This window comes from Sylvia atricapilla, chromosome 1, assembly GCF_009819655.1.
Source record: "Sylvia atricapilla isolate bSylAtr1 chromosome 1, bSylAtr1.pri, whole genome shotgun sequence".
Lineage (NCBI taxonomy): Eukaryota > Metazoa > Chordata > Aves > Passeriformes > Sylviidae > Sylvia > Sylvia atricapilla.
In genome coordinates this window covers 77,911,829-77,930,831 of record NC_089140.1, presented here as the reverse complement: position 1 = coordinate 77,930,831, position 19,003 = coordinate 77,911,829, and the positions used below count along the sequence as shown (strand labels likewise).

The 19,003-nt window shown below is 41.5% G+C and overlaps 1 protein-coding gene across 1 annotated transcript in view; it reads right to left on the bottom strand.

Moving 5' to 3' along the window:
* MYO10 (myosin X) overlaps positions 1 to 19,003 on the bottom strand; it is a 160,291-nt gene that overhangs the window by 82,966 nt on the left and 58,322 nt on the right. The window contains 1 exon segment of the mRNA XM_066326351.1: positions 6,628 to 6,786. Within this exon segment, the coding sequence (XP_066182448.1) occupies positions 6,628 to 6,786 (159 nt within the window).

The window sequence follows — 19,003 nt, the reverse complement described above, 5'->3', positions numbered from 1 at the left end:
TAGCCACTGCACACACTGCCAAGTGTTTGCGTAGCTGTGGTATACATGGCAGTGCACTGAGGGACACACTCCTTTCATTTCTTTTAACGGTATCACATTGATCACAACACCTCAGGCTGAAATACTTCCTGAGATCAGAAAATATGCACCTTTAAAATCCCCAGGATTTTCAGTTGAGAACTTTGTGAGGACAAAGTTCAGACAAACACTCTTTATTGTTGTTGTTGTTATAATCATTAGCAGTTCCACAAGTCATGCAGAATGGAGGAAGTCAGAAGCTAGGTTGGTTAACCAACTGATGACATTGGTTTACTTCTCATATCATTACAGCTATGTTTCTCCATTAACACACATTAAAAAAAAAAAACCAAAAACAACCAAAAAAACCAAATAAAAAATAATGATAATTTGCCTGTGGTAGACAATTGTTGATCTATATAACTGACCAGCCTTTAGAAATAACAATCACCAGTAATAAATTTCACTAGATTTCCAATTAAAAGCCTGCTGTGTTTTTATAGATCTTTGTCTGCTGCTCTCTAGTAACAGATGTGAAATGGAAGCTGTAATTAATGCTTGGAGACAGGAACTCACTTTGAACCGCATTTTGAAAACATTATCTGATGTGTGCAAGCATAACATTCTAATTATGGAGGTAAGCAGCTATGTATAGACATTTGTCATGCATTCTTAGCAACAGCATTCTCTGCTCTCCACACTTTCAGGGAAAGAGCAGGTGGCAAGAATTTTCCCCATCTTCTCAGTAGCACAGGAAGGCGTGAAAAACACCGTGATTCATCAGCATACTTTTAAGATTTCTTTTTTTCTGTAAAAGCAGAGTAATTAAATAAACAGCAGTCTCCTCAGCGACCACAGAGCAGATCCGGCAGACTGGCTACCTGGGACTGCTCTACAGCATTGGATGCCTCTGGAGAGGAACTGTGCAACCACAGCTGGATTGCAGACGAGACCAGGATAAACGTAGTTCTAGGGGCTAGTGCAATTGTTCTAGGGACATGTACTACGTTCATATAGTACTAATTAATGACACAGTTTCTGTGTACCATTGTCTGGGTTTTTTAAGTCCATGGCCCACAATTATTTATAACAAGGCACATGACAGGCCAAAGACCAAGGCTGTTGAGCTGTCCAGGACATTGTAGGAGTCCATGATATACATTATTTTTAGGATCAGTTTCCACACAGAGTGTGTCCAACTTCTTCCATTTAAGAAACCAGTCATGAGGTTTTGTCTCTACTAATAAACACTTTAAGATTATAGTTTAGGGGTATTTATGGTGCTATTCAGTCAAAGGCTGGCCTTGAAGACATTGTAGGTCCTTTCCAACCCCAATGATTCTATTAGCTTCTATTGACCTTCCTTTGTTTCTCTGCCTTCCCCTACAACTTGTGTCCGTGTTAGAGGACATCTGAGCAGGAGTGCTATCCAAGTGTATGAATTATGTCTGCACTACATCAACCATGACTTTAGTGTGTCCCACTATTTTCTCACTGTAACTGACTATTCTGCTGACTATTATAGCACACTTGAAAGCAACTGTGCTGGATGCAAAAGTGGTTTTACTGTACTGGGAAAAACCCAAATATCCAAAAATCCAGAAAAACAAGTCATAGAGAGCAACTGACCTAGAAACTAAAGTGTCTGTGTCTGCAAAGAGAATTTCAAAAAGCCCCTGTGGTGATTATTGATTAATACTGCACAAACATCAACTAGTTGCCTCTGGGAGCCCTCATGACTTCGAGGGAGATAAATTATCTAATTACTGCAAGCTTAACAAATTACAACTGAACATGCTGCTTAAGTAAATAAACACTAATAGATTTAAAAATCAATGCATAAATAACTGAAAATACCTTTTAAGAGCCAATAGAACTGAGCATTCTGTACAATGAAGTGACTAGGAGCTCTCCAACAACCTTGTCAGTGAAGAGACAACTTTTCTAGTTTAACACCTTTTTTAAAAATTGGGTAAACGTTGCTTTTTCATCCAAGTTATTCTATGTTTGTTGCTTCAGCTGAAGAGAGAAGGGACACTAGCCATGAAAACTGAGCTCCTAATTACCATCATCCTCCCTCTGATGTGGATGTGGCTGGTACAGCACTACATGTCGACGTGGCTGGTACAGAACTTTTCATACATATGCAAGCAAACACAACAGATGGTTATAATTATTGGCAGGCGAGCTGCAGCCCTAATTTGAGAGTGAATAAAAATAGGTTGTGCTGTCCGTCACCCTTCCTGGACACCACACCCAACTGTTGGACAACCTGGAGGTCACCCTCCCCCTCATGAGAGGAGAGTGACCAAGGGACTGTCGCACTGCAGCCCAAGCAGAATGCCACTCTGAGCATGGTGCACATCCTCCACCCAAACAAGACAGGCACGTGCCAAATCAGCATCACCACTTCAAAGGGGAAAGGGCCTATCCAGCACTTCTTAACTTAATTCAAAAGGGAAAAGCTAATCAAAAGTTCTTTTGAAACTTGTTTATTGCTCAAACTCACACAAATGAGGGCGGATATGACACTGAAAGCCTCTACAGTGACCTCCACAATATATACTGAGGTTATTTCCAAACTACCTCTCACCTCAGGAAAAGCTTCTCTCTCATCCTCTGCTCTGCTCTTCTGAAATTTGCTCACCTGCACGAATAACCAACCACTGGCAGAGACAAAACAACTGTAACTCATCCCAGAGCCAGCCCAAACACCATAATTTGTGCGACTCACAGCACAATCCACGCCGTGTGGTTTATGGCATTCTCCCCAAGGCTGAGCCAGTCTGCTCCACAGTGTGTACTTAACTAAAAGTAAACCAGAATCAACAGCTTGGGAACAATTTGCCTTTGAACATTGACAAGAGTGGCTGCCACAGCACTTGGCCTCTCCACAGCATGTGCCCTGTGAAGGCCTCGCTTCAGAGGTGACCAAATACCCCAAGTGCCTTCACAAAAGGCTCTGTTTTCAAATGTGGGCACCTTCCATTTTTAGCACCAGTGTTTATCTTTCCATATTTTGCCTTATACCAGTCTAGCATGCAAGCTAATCTGAGTATTCAAAGATGAGCATTAAACCTTGTCTGCTGATGTCCACAGCTGGATCATCCACTGTTGTTCCCAATAAGATCAACATGGGAGATGAAACAGCAATGAAAACCTGTGCAAAGTTTGATCACTGCCATCCTCAATTTTGTCCTTTTCTGGACAACAAACGTGGTGATAGCACAGAATCAAACTTTCAGATAAATGCAGTATTAATCACAAAGCCTGAATAAACACCAGACAGTACCAGCCTGCCTGGAAAAATCCAAAAAAGACTTGTAAATCCTATGCTTCTCACAGGCCAAAAAGGGAAAGCACACACTCTTTAATGGAAATTCACACGAAACATATCACAAGATGTTAACAGACTTGACACTGATACAAAAAGATGGTTGCACATAGACAAGAACAACATTTTGTCATTCACCTTCTTGCAAACAGCACAGATTCATCTGAGAGCCTCAACTCATTACGTTTAGAGCCAGGCATCATTCGCATTATGAACATAATCTGTAATCTAAGTCAATATTCTTCCCTCTCCAAGAGATATCAGGAAACATAGAATAACTTCTGCTGGCCCTTTATAGCTGCAGTTATTGGCAGCAGCAAATAAAGTCACTGACATGTTTGACAAAACTTGGCATCCACAGCAAATAACATAGTATAAATCAGGAAGTAGTGAAAAGTTTAGGAACACGGGTATGAGTATGTGAGACAAAAATGTTAATAAATCACAGAATATTAAATTGAGCTCAAACATCTGAAGATATTTATTTAAATGCTCATTGCTGGAGAAACAGCTCTTCAAATACAGAAAAACACACAAGTTAACAGTGGATAATCTGCATAAATAACTATATTTCTGAGAAAGTAACTGTTTAAATTTCCCTTTAATTGTCCTGTACTTTTGAAATTATATACTCTTTACACTACAATTACTTATATTGCACTTGATATAGTTTTCACGTGTGTGTGAACAAGCAAGCCCCAAAACTTAAATCCCAACTAAGTGTATTCTTTGTGAAGGTAAAAAGGTGCTTTCTGGTCTCAATGCCACTGAGAAAACTAACAAAACACCACCATGGTCAAGAACCACACTAATATATTTGTAATACAACAAGCATAGAACCCAAAAAATGACAGCATACAGCTTTTCTCTTTCTCCTACTCAGGATGTGGACAAGGAGGTGCACAGAACTGAAGTAAAAAGGGATCTGTAAGCTAAAAGCCAGAAGAGAGCAATTAGATAGTGATTTGTATCTGGGGATGGTAAGAAGTCTTTCAATGGGATGATCAGTCCCAAAGCCCATGGCAGAGAGTGGTACATGCCTTCCCAATTTATCCCTAATGCACCAGGGGCAGATAACAGCCAAGGTGATGAGGCAGATACAAGAGACAATGTGTGAATTACAATGATGAAGCAATTCCTGGTCAAGGGAGAAGACAAATGCATAATCTGGAAAGTTTTGATGGCTGCTGGCATAAACTCCAATGTTTTTTCTTATCCTGTACTAGAACTAGTTTGGTCCCAAAGCAGAATGACTGAGCAAGGTTGAATGATCAGCTGCAAAGTAACCTTCAACAAAGGTAAGTTTAATGCATCTTCAGGTTGTTTGTTTGTTTGTTTTTTGTTTGTTTGGGTTTTTTTTTTTGGTTTTTTGGGGTTTTTTTTAACATTAAACATTAAAATATCATTGAATTCCTCAATACAGTAAAGAAAATTTGGCTTTAAATGACAGACCTCCTTCTGCAATTACAACACGCCATTCAAAAATACATGTTCCTATAATTATGAACTTTCAGTAAATTACTCAAGCTGTTTAATCAGCTTTTGGTGATGTTTTTGCTCCTGAAGCTCTTTTCTGCTACAACACTACTGTTGCTGCAGTAGGAGTGGGGTACCAATGAGGCTGGAGAAAAGAAGATGCTTCTATAGTCAGGTCCTGGTCACACATACAGGGCAACAGAGAGGTTTTCATATGCATTTCAAAACACAAGTTTTTTCTCCAACCACCTTTTCAATAATTTTTCAGGTGGACTCAAAAGAGTAAGCAGTTAAATTAGCAAAACTGAAGGGAAAATGCACAGTCAGTAGCAACTGCAGATCTGTCATCATGAACAGCACACAAACCTGTTTGTCTAGAAACGTACACCGCACTAAGCACCAAGGATTAGAACACCCTAAACTTGCCTTGACAAGCTAAGGAAGAAGCTAGGACATGTCTCTTCAGAACAAGGCTGTTCTATGCCTCAGCAAAAACTCACACTCATACCCCCAGGGTTTTTTAAAAGGGGGCATGTCCTCTATGTGACTGCACATCATGAAACGATTTTGACTCACACTGAGGACCATGCGCTAATCTAACAACACTGATGGAAAATCAAACTTTTATCAAGTACATTTTTTTTTCCTCAAACATGCAGGATTGTTCATTTATACTATTCATCTTTTGTTTGCTGATTTTTCTGAGAGGTATAACAGTTCATTTGTTTTGAGAAAAAAAAAAATCCATAACGACTTATGTAAAGATAACTGCATCAATATTGAGGATTCCCCATGCTAGACACTTTCAGGTTAAGTGCAAAGGAATATTATTTCATTGTGCCCTTTCTTTGTTTTTATCAAACCTTAAATACAGGGTAAGTCTATCTTTTCACTTAGATATGTCAATATTTAAATAAATAAGCCAAACTCAGTAGATGAAGCTTGAAATATAGCATGTATATGGTCAAATCAAGGACCCAGACATGTGATGAAACAAAAATTGTGTTCTGCAATTATTAATGAAAAAATCCAAACCAAAATGGTCAACTTCTGAACCACTGAAAAATGCAATTTTGAAACCTGTAGCAGCTGCTAATGTTCTTTGTATCTTTCTCATATTTAGTGCAGTTCCAGACACAGGAAATATTTGTATTTAGTCACTTCAAGATTAATGAAAATTTTGAAGGGGCAGGTAAATCTAATCATAAAAATTTTCTTTACAGACTTAAAAAGCAATTCTATGTGGACTAATTCCTAGTTTTGGAAACTGATAAACAGCTGTCTGTTCTCACAGACCCCAAACTCCAACTATCTTTATTTAACAGCACAAATGCTCAGCTTGACAAGCCTATGCTTCTTTCCTAACAACCTTCCTACTACAATGCAAGAGGGAAAGCTGATCAGAATTGGATCTTGGCCTGACAGGATCTCAAATGGCAGTGACAGACTAAGTTCCATCACATCCTCTCTGGTGACATACACAGCAGATATTGAGGCAAAGGAGAAGAGGCAAAGGAGAGTCCCTTACACAACCCTGTCACTGAAACTGTAGATGTGTACATAACATGCCAGTTTTTCAAGATTTTAAAGGGATTGCATGTCCAGCCTGAGCTACCTTCTCCTTCCATCATTGTGGGTGAGAAATCACTATATGAGACATGCTTCAGCTCTATGTGGATACACAAGGGGCTGGAAAGCATTAGGAGAGGAGATAGCACAGAACAGCAAAACACACACAGCGCTGAGACGTTCAAAACCCTTCCCTCTGGATAGATATCTTAAGTTTAGAAAAAACTTACATATATTTTATCTTGCTGATATCGCTGGAATAAGTTGTGCATAATGGAGCCTTCATGGAGATCTATGAGTGCTGCCATGTCTTCCACACTCTCTGTGCTTGTCTGATGCATAGGTGTTACTTTTTGGTGTGTGATTGTGCTCTGTTTGTAAGTGAATACCTGAAAGAAGGGAAACAAAACCAACATTAATCAGAGGACACATTCAAAAACTCCTGTCTGAGAATGGAGCTTTCATTCCCATTCATATCCCCTATCCAGCTTATCAGTGTCCAGACTTGCAAAATATAATAACCTGGCAGGGATACCTTCCTCTAAAGCTTCTCTAACACTGATTGAAGCCCCAAATACCTACACGGGCCATGAGAAACTCGAACATACTAACAGTGCGCTGAGCACTGTAAGGGCTTTTTCTGTTTGAGGGCAAATGCAATCTTGTTTCACACTGGATTACTGTTAGACTTTATCAAGAAAAAAATAAGCGCCAAACAATAACCATTCCTAAATATACGAAACAAACCAAACAATAAACTGCCTCTTACAGTAAAACCTGCTTACACTCAAACTGCTCTAGAAGGAAATGTTTGACTCTGCAAAACAGCAAATTAAAATTAATGCTCTAATAGGCTGCAAGTGTTCATATGTTTGATCTGAAATCCACTTAAATGTTTCCATTCAACTCTCCTGTCAGGAAACAGTCATTACTCTAAATGCGAGTAGCACTCTAAGTTCTTTGTACAGCAGATATTGAGAAATGAATAAGCCAACAGATTTCTTAATTGCCTTTTGGGACTAATTTCTGAAGCCAGTTCTTAACAAACAGTAGAAGCGCTAAAAAGAATTCAAATACTCGGCTGGAAAACACTTCTATATGTATCTTCTGCAAAACTATCTCAAATATGCAAGAAGATGTACACATCCTCAATATAGTTAAACTTTTATGAATACTAATAACATCTATAAAGACTACAAAACAATTGATTTTGAATTCACCATCCCATTTCCTGCAAATTTACATCTTGGCACCTCATCCGTATAGACATATGCCCACATTGGCACAGCCAGTGCTCCTCAGGCAATACTTGTCCCTGCTAATGGTGCCATTTCACTGTTTAGAGGTCAAAGCATGGAATTAATGCAAATACTTTGTGGAAACACTAACAGGGAACATCAGAAAAAACCCAAACTCTTCCAAAATCGTTTAAAATAATATTTATGAAGCCAACAGAAGCAGAGCCATAACTGTCAGCCAAGCACCAGCAGCACTGCAGGAATGCTGCTGCAGGCTGGGGGTCATGCTGTGCCTCAGGGGCCACCTCTGCACAGGAGGAGGAAACCCCTCAGAGGATTTTCACCATAAAACCGCAGGTATGTTCCTGGCAATGAAAGACCAAACAATTGATATTATGTAGGAGGCCATCCAGACAAACAGTGATGTTGTCTGTCCTGCTGAGACAAGTGACAAAGAGAGGCTGAAGAAGGAAGCAAGAGGTTGAAGGCAGATCACACTGAACACTGAAGCTCTGTATTTGGATATCCTAAGAGCTGACAGAGAAGTACAGCCTGAAGACATTTCCTCATTAAAACAGTATCCTAAACATAAATGCTGGCACAGGCCATCACACCTTTATAGATTGGTACAGCAGCACCTGCACCAGCACAAAGCATACTGAAGGAAGGCTGGGGAAGAAAGGAGATCCGGGAAAGAAATTTCTTACAGGAGCAGGGAGGTGTCACTGACATCAACAGGATATGTGAGCAAACCGTCAGCAAGTTCCAACAGGTTTGGGGCACCCTGGGTATAATCTCTGGCTGAAGGAAAAAGACAGACGTGGAGAGATGAGAGCCTTAGTTTGTTGTGAAGAACCATAAAGATGACAGGACAAGGATTTATATAGGGCAGAGGGACTCTGCCAAGATGGAAAAAGCAGCCACTTGTAGGAGCATGTGGTCCAGACAGAACATCTAATACACAGAATGAATGTGAAGAGCATCAACTGACAGCAAAACTTTTGGGGGCTGAAAACAGTGTTAGTAGTCCCAAGACTAACCACACAAACTGTAAGTGGAATTTGAGATAATTACATCTCAAAAGTTACAGACTGTTACACAGTTCCTAGTCAGAAGAACCATAAGGGAAAACTCAAAGGTCATACTGCAGAACAAAAATACCACAAGCTGAAGGATTTGGAAATAAAAGGGATATAAGGAGAGCAAATCTTAGAAAAGTAAGCAACTTAACAGAGGTTATGTATCATCCTGGATACAGAAAAACAGATTCAGTGAGAGAATTAGGAAACCAAAAAGGGCTGACACATATCCTGTGAGTGCATCTCATGTGAACATGGAAAGGAAGCAAAGTATCACTTCTAGGAGGATAATCTCCATATTTGTGATGTCTATCCTTTGATGAGTGGTGCACAGGTTAGTAGGGTAGGCAGAGCACCCTGTACATCATTTAGCACATTTATTAATGTAAAGAATTCACAGACAAACACTAAGAAAAACAACATGACAAATGCCTTGCATGTGGCAGCACTACAGAAGATGGTCTCTGCAGATTCACCCTTCCCACTCAAACTCACTATCTTCTCTTCTTCACTCTAGTTGTTCTAATACTTCCATCTCTGCCACACACCGCCTTCTTGTTTGGGTGAGAAAATTGTTCTGTGAGCTGATTCAGAAACAGGACTGTGCATCACTTGGCTAAAAACCACACCAACTTCTAATAATGGGTGCCACCCAAATAAAAAAAGGAGAAGGACCTCTACTTGAAAACTGGGTAGCTACTTTTCCTTTATTTTTAATTTTTGCCAGAACGATGTATCCCTCAGCTTTCTTAAACCCACTGTAACACTTGATCAAAATCATCTAGCAAGATCAAAGCCATGAGAGAGGGCTGCAGGATCACATGTACAGACTTCATCTCCATAAAATGGGCTTTCTGCAACCCTGCCCCTCAAGCTCTGAAAGGCCTGCTGTGTTTTATTTAATCTTGAATCACGACTTTATTAGGATAAGGATGTGGAAAAACTACCTTGAACTTTATCATTACTAACTAGAAGATCATGTTATGAAATATTACAGCACTTGAAATCTTCAGGAAATAGGAACCCAGAGCCATTCTGCAGGATCAGCACAAAGAACAGGAAGACAACGAAGTTGGCTCCTGAACTTCAAGAAGACCCTGTTGTCAGAGTGCAGGAACATCCATCCTCAAGGACCCTCCCAACATTTCTGGAAGGTCAAGTGAAATATGCAGGAAACTAGAATAAGATTTAAGACAAGCCTAAATGAGAATTCAGCAAAAACTTCTTTCCTTTCTAGATATAAATGCTTCAAGATAACAAACATGCTGAATAAATGGAAAACTCTAAATTAAACCTTAAAGAGACAGCATGCAAAATAAGAACTCTAGTTGTTATTCTGAAAATGAAAATTAGAGGTTGAGATAAGATAGACCAATGCAAAGAACAATGACAAAAAGGAACAAGCTTAAGAAATATAAAACAAAGCAGCAAACTCAGCCTAACAACAGTCAAGTGCATTTCACTGAGAAAGGCGAACTCTTCAAAATTGCCCTGCTGTCTCTACCACAGCTTACTAGTGCTGTGGGACTCAAATAAAGAAGTGGCCTAAAAAGCCAGAGGACCAATGCTATGCTGCACTAATTATCTGGCATGTGGGGAAAAATAAGTTGTCTTTCAAGCCTTCCATTTAAGGGAAATACCACAAAACAATGTCAAAGTAATTTTGTGCATTGAAAAAATACCCCTAAGCTCAAGATCTAATGGAAATTATGTTTAACAAAAGATGTAATTTGTAATACAAATTATTAACACAAGCAAAGTATATTGAAGTAGGCTCTCAACAACATGCTTTCTCTCTTATGGTACCATTTTGTGACATGATGCCAAATATAAAAAAATCCCTGCTTCAATCAGATCATCAAATGGCATCAAGAGATTTCACAACAGCTGAGTCAAGTGAGTTTAAGAGAATACTGAATTAAGTGCTTATGTACATCAAAAAAACCCCACAATCTCCAGTTCTTGGAAAAGCTACAAGTCATACTTGGGATTTCCAGCCTGCACAGAGCCCACACACAACTGAATCTCTCAGGGTGTTTTTCACAAGGAGGCGAGGTTTTGGTCTGGTGCTGATGACCCATATTGGATGGGAAGAAGGCAGAAGCTACTCCAAAAGTTTCCTGATCAACAAGTTGGTATTTGAATTACAACCTTTATTGTTTTAGCAAGATTTCTGTGAGATTTTTAGTTAAAGGCAGAAGTAGGCTCATATGCACCTTGGAAGCCCTGACACAAGCTAGATCATCACTGAAACTGCTCTCTGAAAATGTGCAAGGTCACCTACTGAAGAGTCCACATATTGCAAGCATTTTAAAACAACCTCTTCTACACAGTGACCCATTACCCACCACATGGGCAGCAATGGCATTTGGTCACTGCCATACATTAATAACACATGCTGAACGTGGTGCTGCCTGACTGATGCCAAGCACTGCCTGCTTGGGCATGGTTATGCAGCTTAACCTATCCCTGTTGTCAGTCTTGTTCCAATAAATTGAGAGGGTTTATTGGTAGGGGTAACAGACATGGAGCAACCAACCCTCCTCGGCTGCTCCTTCCTGCACATTTTTTTTTTTTTTTTTTAATCAACCCTAGGTCTACGCTATAAACTGCAGGGCCTTACAGAAGATAATCCTGATATCCAAACACATAAACCAGAAATATTAGAATTTTGTCACACACTCAATTTAAATTGAATTGCTCAAATCCATATAACCAGAAGGATAATGTAAAAATATGGTAAACATAAAATTCAGTACAACAGGAAAAGTGAAAACAAAGAGCTACTGTATAGAAGCCACCTGAGAGACAGGTTTATAAAGTAAAAATATACAAGCAAACAACCACAATTTTTTTAGCAATTCCTGTGATACTAGAAAACCAGCTGCTAGAGCATCTGGGCAGTCCAAAAGCACTAGAAAGCAAAACTAATTGACTCAAAAAGTAAAGCCCACAGCGTTCCTTTTACTGTCCCATGGACTGTCCTATGTGAACTCTTCACAGCATTAATCCCAATGGCTACTGTGATGAAAATCCATGACTCAAGAGTAGATCCAGAGGACTTGGCTCATACTTTCACGACATCAGTGCCCTCTGTTTTCTGAGGCATCTTTTTTGCCTATTGTCACTGACCTCACAGCAGAGATGAACACAGACCAGCAAAACACACAGGACTGTACAGAGAAACATCCACTTAAAAATATTCCTTTTTCATTCTCTGCTGTTGGTCTGAACTGAGGATCATCATTTGTGTTCCCCTTGTGTTAAGAAGTTAAAAGAATGCAATAAATCTTAGAAAATGTCTTTCTAGATGAGTCCAAGCAGAAAAAGGAGGCCATTACAAGCTGTGGAATGCAGCGTTCCAGGGAGAAAAATAAATCATGGTAAGTCCAAGGACCCAGAGATTAAAAACAAAAATAAGAATGTAGTATTTTACCCTTTTTTCCTGGAGAGATCTACTGTCTAATTAGATACTTAAAATACAGAATAAGGGTGCTCTCTTATAAATCCAAAGTAATTTAAGATCAAATGTAAAGCAGAACTATTGATACTGTAAAATTTGACAGCTAATCATTACAAGAGTACAACCCACATAATGTTTTTATTCAGTAATTTACTATTTTTCTGTAACAGTTGACCTCAGACACCCATTTTGTTGTTCCAAAATAATCTTTCAGACAACAAGATGTACCAGGACCTAATGTAATTTAATCTCAACCAAAGTAACCAGAAAACTCCACAATGAAGTTTCTTACCTATGAAAATATGGAAGAAAATGAAATATTTTTATGTAAAACATTTATTGATGTCAGGAAAAAATATTACCAATCTGCTATCTGTGACTTTCTCACCTTTTATTCAAGCAACTATCCCATACACACATCAATTGAGAATCAGCCTATTTCCCACCTGTTTTGTAAAGTTCTTCCCCTTTTGTGGTGGGAAAACATTGCACTCCCTGGTCTCCCTTACCTGACAGATATGAATTTTGATCTCTAACAGAATATGTCTAAATGACCACTTTGCACATCACTGTACCTACCCAACCAGTTGAGTAACACACACCCTGTAAGTTGTGGTAATCCTACATTTTATCCTTACCCTCTGCCCACTTTGGTTCCTGCCATTTTCAGTCTTTGTACTTTGTCCCATCAATCAATCCCCTTTCAAACCCTTCCTCTCAGTCCCCATTTCATATCACTTCTCAGACTCTTTGTGGCCTGGGACACCTCTACCCGTAGCTGCTCCCAGGTTCAGGTGCTGGGAGCCTGCCCTGAAGCCTTCCTCATCCTCTCCCTAGCTTCCAGCAGTGGCAGCACCAGCAGCGACTTGCAGCACCTCCCCCAATGGTTTTCCTACTACAACTTTCAGGTTCTCACACCCACACAGAATATCCCTTTCTGCTTCCAAGCTCCACAGTGAGGAGAAACATGCTGCCAGGATGACAGCCCTGGTCAGGGCTACAGCAGAGCTCAGCGACCCACTAAATTGTGCCTCTTTGTTCTTCCTCTCGGTGCTGACCACTGTCAACAATCTTGTCTGATCGACACTTCCCACGTAGCATCCATTCCACAAGACATATTTCAAGTTTACTTCACTATCTGAACCACTTCCATTCACAGACAAGCTCTGCCATCAAGTATGAACAAGTATCTAATTACAAGTTCAGCACTTATGACCCTTCCATTGGGCTTCCCTACGAAGACAATTAAGACACTTAATTTGAACTAAACACATCCATTTTACCTAGATTACACTACTGTAAGCTAAGCCTCTAGGCAGTCCATATAATTCTTATAAGGAAAAAAACCCAAAAAAGTGCATCCATAACTTTATTTCCAAGTGATCTTGTATAACTTACAGCACCTATGGACACCACAAAGCTCAAAGTTTAAGAAGCACACCTATAAATACTGCTATTGCAGTACTACAGAAAATATGCAACATCCCTCACACATCACCAGCACCTTCTTCACTGTGCAAAAGTGCTCCTTTCTGCTTGTGAACAAAGAAGTGAGAGAACTGCCCAAGCTTTCCCACAATGCTGGAGTGAGTGAAGCAGTCTAGGGCAGGACACAGGACATGTGTCTCCAGCTCCCCGACAGGCAGCCAGCCAGCAGCAAGGTCTGACCAGCTCTGGCCACACCGAAATCCATGGAGGAGGCTCTGACCTGCACGTCACTGCGAGAGGAGGCAGAGAGCAGACCCTGTCTTCTAGCACAGAAACAGAAGGTCTTGGCCCATGTTCACCATGGCTTCAGTCTCCATCTGTCTTGGGACTCCCCACCAAAGGCACTCCCAGATCAGCATTAGTGTAAGGAGCAACCAGTGAACAGATGTAATGGCAATCACTCCTTTTGCTTTCAGTGCACATCACCTTAACTAGCTCAGAGGACAAGAGAGTGAAAACTGATGGTCTCCACAGGAAGAAGACCAAAATACTAAAAACTCTCACCCTTTATCCACCATTTTCAACACAATGGAAAAGTGCGTCTATGGACAATGCCAAGCACTGAAAGCATTAGCTTTCCTCTCAACATTACTTACTGCTCAAGTGAAATTTTCAGTTTCAAATTTGTATTTATTCTGTGATTCACAGAAATAAACAATGACTATTTGCAATTGAATGAACAAAGCTGAATTTGAATAATATGCCCCACTATCAAGAAGTGAAACAACTATGGTCAATAAGCAGCCTACAAATTATACCAGCTTTTTTGAGACACAAAGCAATTAATCTCAATAAGTCTTTTTTCCAAGAACAAAATAAAAAAGGAAAAAGCCCTGCAGATAGCTGACTGGACTGTCTCCAAGACTAGAATAGGAGCAGCCTGTGTACACTCCACAGCAGTGAAAGCAGAGGCAATGTTTCTATGGGAGCTGGAGCTCTAGAGGAACATCCCTGCAGAGCAAGCCTTGTCCCAAATGAAGGCTCACCAAAGAAGGCGATGCTCCAGTTATGCTCTCCATGATTCCAAACAAAACCTGAGCAATGTTACTGTGAGCCTTTTGTCTTCATCCCTCTACATTCTTCTCAAGCCAACACTTCACATGAACTGACCCTGCCTGGGCTGCTGGAGTAGCCTCCATAGCTTGTGAGTGCCAATGTGCCCAAATCCTGCAGGAATTGTCCTACCTGCAAATGGGATCAGGAGCTACCTAGGGCGCTGCTGCCAGGCACAGTTGCCTGGTAGGAATCTCTCATCAGGAAAATTTCTGGCATCTATCACCACTGTATTATTGCTAAAAACAAGGAAACTCTGCCACAACACCAGCTGTAATGGATGAAAGGTCCTTGCATCAACCCAGTGCAAGCTGGTCCCCCTGCACAGGGGGAACACAGCCACCGGGCTGGGATGCTCCTCTCCCTGCCAGGCTGCTGCTGCAGAGGACTGGGAGGGAATAAAAAGAAAACAGACCCAGAAGAAAGGTTTTTGCACGGAAATGGATGGTCTTCACAGCAAATTTCCTTGTGCTGAGACAATTTACCACTTAGGTTTCCTTCATCCCTCCTACCAGGCAGCAACCAACCCCTCAGCTCTGGTCAGATGCAGACAGGCACTGAAAGTTTTGCTCCAGCTCATGGCTCTCTAACCAGGTACTGGCTGGGTGCCAGGAGCTGGCAGATGTGCAGGAGCACCCCAGCAGGCTCCAGGGCCAGGGCCACCCTCATGCCAACCATGAGACAACCAACATGGCCAGGAGCCAGGCTGGAGAAGAGCCAGCACAGACTGCACTTGGCTGCTGGCAGCATGATCCAGTGCACTCCCACAGCAATACACCAGCCAGGGAAGACTGCAAGGTCTTACAACCCTCAACTACATCCATCATGAAAGCCACCACCCACAGAGGCTCAAGCAGAGCCTCCCAGACCCAGTTCACTCACACTTTCTTCTACTGCAGGTCTTACACCACTGGCAACAGTGCAAAGCATGCTTCTCCTCCAGGGCTTTCCACCTCCAACTCCACCTTTGCATTCCTTTTGCAAAACCTCCCTTATTTCCAGTCATTTCTCCTCCCTCCCCCCCATCTCTGCCTCTTGCTATTATGGTCCTAGTTTCCCTCCTGGTGCCCTCTCCTGCCCATCACCTCCCCACAGGGAGATCTGTCCCTCTGGAACCACCCTGTCCCAGCTGTCAAGACAAGAACTTGCTTTCCGACCCGCAAATGCATTTAATTTTGAATTCGAAGTCTCCAGTCCCTGAAACACTGGCAGAGGTCCACCTCAGTCCAGCTGTCAGTCAACTGGTTCCCTGTCTGTTCTGCCCACACCCAAGGGAGGATCTAAATGTCAAAGGAAACACAAAATTGTTGTCAGACAACAAATTAATGCTCTACTTGAAACTGGAGTATAAATGTTATGTGAGACACCCTAAATACATTGGGGCAATAAAATAATATAGAGTAAGAATAGGATACTGACAGGCATTAGTCATGAAACCAGGCATTAGTGCTGAGGGTAAAAAACCCTCTGCACTGACTATTTTTAAAGCTGTGAATTAAAGACACGACAGCTTGCATACGTATAAAGGAAGTCCATGAACATGCAATCTCCTGACAACTTTTAACATAAAACTCTCAATTTGTTTCCCTCAGTTATTTTTTTTTTAAATTTCTCCAAATCTTGGCTTGATTTTTGCTTGTGTTAAGTACTGTATGCCTCATAGCAACAATATTTGATTGTACTCAGCTTTTTAATCAAACAACCTTTTGTTCACAACAGCAATGTGCCTGCTCCTATAGGACCTTCCTGCCTTAATTTAAAGAAACAGCTTTTAGATATTTACGTATTGACATGTTTCCAGAGAAGCAGAATAGGCAAGAGATTGACATGAGAGTGAACTGGTAGAGCTTGACATTATCTTTGAGGGATTAATTTTCAAGTCCTTTTGAATCCACTCCAGTGGATTGATCCAGGGTCTACTCTAATATTTGCCTGTTAAAAGAAAATGTTTTAGAGGTTTTCTCTTTATGTTACAAGAATAAAAATCTAAATGAGAGATGGTACAAAGCTCTATGAGTTTGCAGAGATCACAGATCATAGACTACCTCAAGTTGAAAGGGGCCCTCAAGGATCATGGAGTCCAGCTCCCTGCTCCTTGCAGAACTACCTAAAATTAAACCTTGTGACTAACAGCATTGTCCAGATGCTCCTTTGAACTCTGTCAGGCTTGCTGCCATGACCATTTCCCTGGGAAGCCTGTTCAAGTGCCCAACCACCCTCTGGGTGAAGATTCTACCCCTAATATCTAACCTGACCCCTCGCACTCACACTTCATGTAATTTCCTCTTGTGAAAGCCTAAGTCCAAATTGAAGCATGAATTATTTGCTTTAGATGACAGCAAAAGCCCTTTTATATTTCTTTTTAAAGTTAACTTTTAATCTTTTTTTCTACACTATTACAAAATGGCATTTCTACAGTATCCCTAATTGCCTTGTAAACACTAACCAACCTCTCCCCTTTACTGGCACACCACACTCCAGCCCACACCCTGGCACCACTTACTGTTTCTCAAGGCCAGAAAATAGGAACTGGGCACAACCCTGGTGTGAACATCAGCCCCTCACTAACACTTTTCTCATCTTTAAAGGATCAGAGGGGCTTTTCATTAAGCCAGCATTTACTACCTGCTGTTCCTGCAGGTTGCCTGCGGTGAGAGGTTTTGACACAGCTGTACTGCTAGGAAGACAGCCAAGGGCATATTTCATCTACAGCTCAAAGCGGCCCTTTAAACAAGGTAACCATCTACTCAGCTTCCCTCCCCCCGAAACTTGCAGGTGTACAATGGTAACTTACACCGCAGGGAGGAGAGAGAGGAAAGGAGGTGGGAAAGGGTGGAATCGAAGCCCTTAATACAGTAAGCTCCTAAGAACATCTGTCCATGAAAACAAATATGGACATGATGAGCCATAACACTCAATGGAGACTGCTCAAAGCAGAATTATGAGCAGGTGAACATGAAACATTGGGCATTTTCCCTAAACCTAAGCACACAGTAGTTTCTATAGCAGCCTAGTCAAGAAGGCTATGTCATTTCAAAGTTGACTTTTACCATGTGTGCTGGTCTGAAAACAATTCATCAGGCTTTCAGGAAAATGCTATCTGGGGAGAAACAGCAAGGCCCCTCCCTCTGTCACTACAGCCATTAATTCAGCTGAACAGCAACTGGGATTTTTTCCAGTTCTGACCTAAGATAATGGAAGGTGCCCTTAAACAACCGCAGGAGGAGGTGACCTCTCCTTACTCATGTGCCTGGTTCTGACATGCAGAGGTATTTGTAATTACACTGTAGGCAGCGACAGACCAGCTCTCAGCAGGTGTCCAAAGCTGCCTTTTAACCTACCCAAGTTAGCGCTGGGTCCCACAACAGCAAAATTTCCCCTGCCTGACAAGGCACCCTAAATATCAACAACTTGTATTTTTGCTAGTATGGAAGCATTGTCAAATAAAAAAAGTAAGTGCAGGTGGTTTATCCACACTTAGAATCAGCCAGTGCTGTTCATAATTATTGCTGGAGCAGCACCATCTTGGGACAGAAGCAGCTCTAGCCCTGTCTCATAGTCTAGGCTGGAACTGAATCTCAGCTGGCTTCACACAGTGTGAGTACAGCTTCCTCCTACCCACGTGTGTTAACAAAACCCCACCACATGTGGTCCAGAGGCACATGACAGTCCACGTATAGAACTAGCCTGAGTCTAGGAAGGGATTGATCATTCACTCAGCTTTCCTGCTGATCTCCCCGTTGTGAAGCTCACCACAACCCGTGGCAGTGCCAACAGGGGTAAGAGGCCACGGCAGAAAGCTTCATGCAGCAGGCATGGATTTACTGGCTTTGCCAGAGATAAAGGGAAAATCAGCTTCAGCTCTGCACCCCAGTGACCCCTCTTCTCAGAGGCTCAGACACTGAACCCGGCCCACAGTGCTGCTCCTGTGGCTAGCAACCTGCCAGTGTCTGATTACTGCAGGGTTGGCTGCCCAAGTCTGCAATAATAATATGCAATAATCCCTCCTGAGAGGCACTGCTCTCACATGCCCTGCTAGCAGGACCGTGACAAAAGGCTCTGTGTCTGCAGAGGGAAGGAGCAAGGGACCTTGCCTCCCTACCAGCAGACAACCACGGGTCACTGCAGAGGGCAGAAGGTCCCTCTGCTCCTACTGCTGCTCAAGAGACTTGGCAAAAATAGTAAGTGACAGGTGAAAGGTGGGAGAAGGGAGGAAAAAGCTGGAATAATTTTGAATTTCTATACGGTAAGCAAAAATTTGGGATTTTCTTAATAATATGTTCTG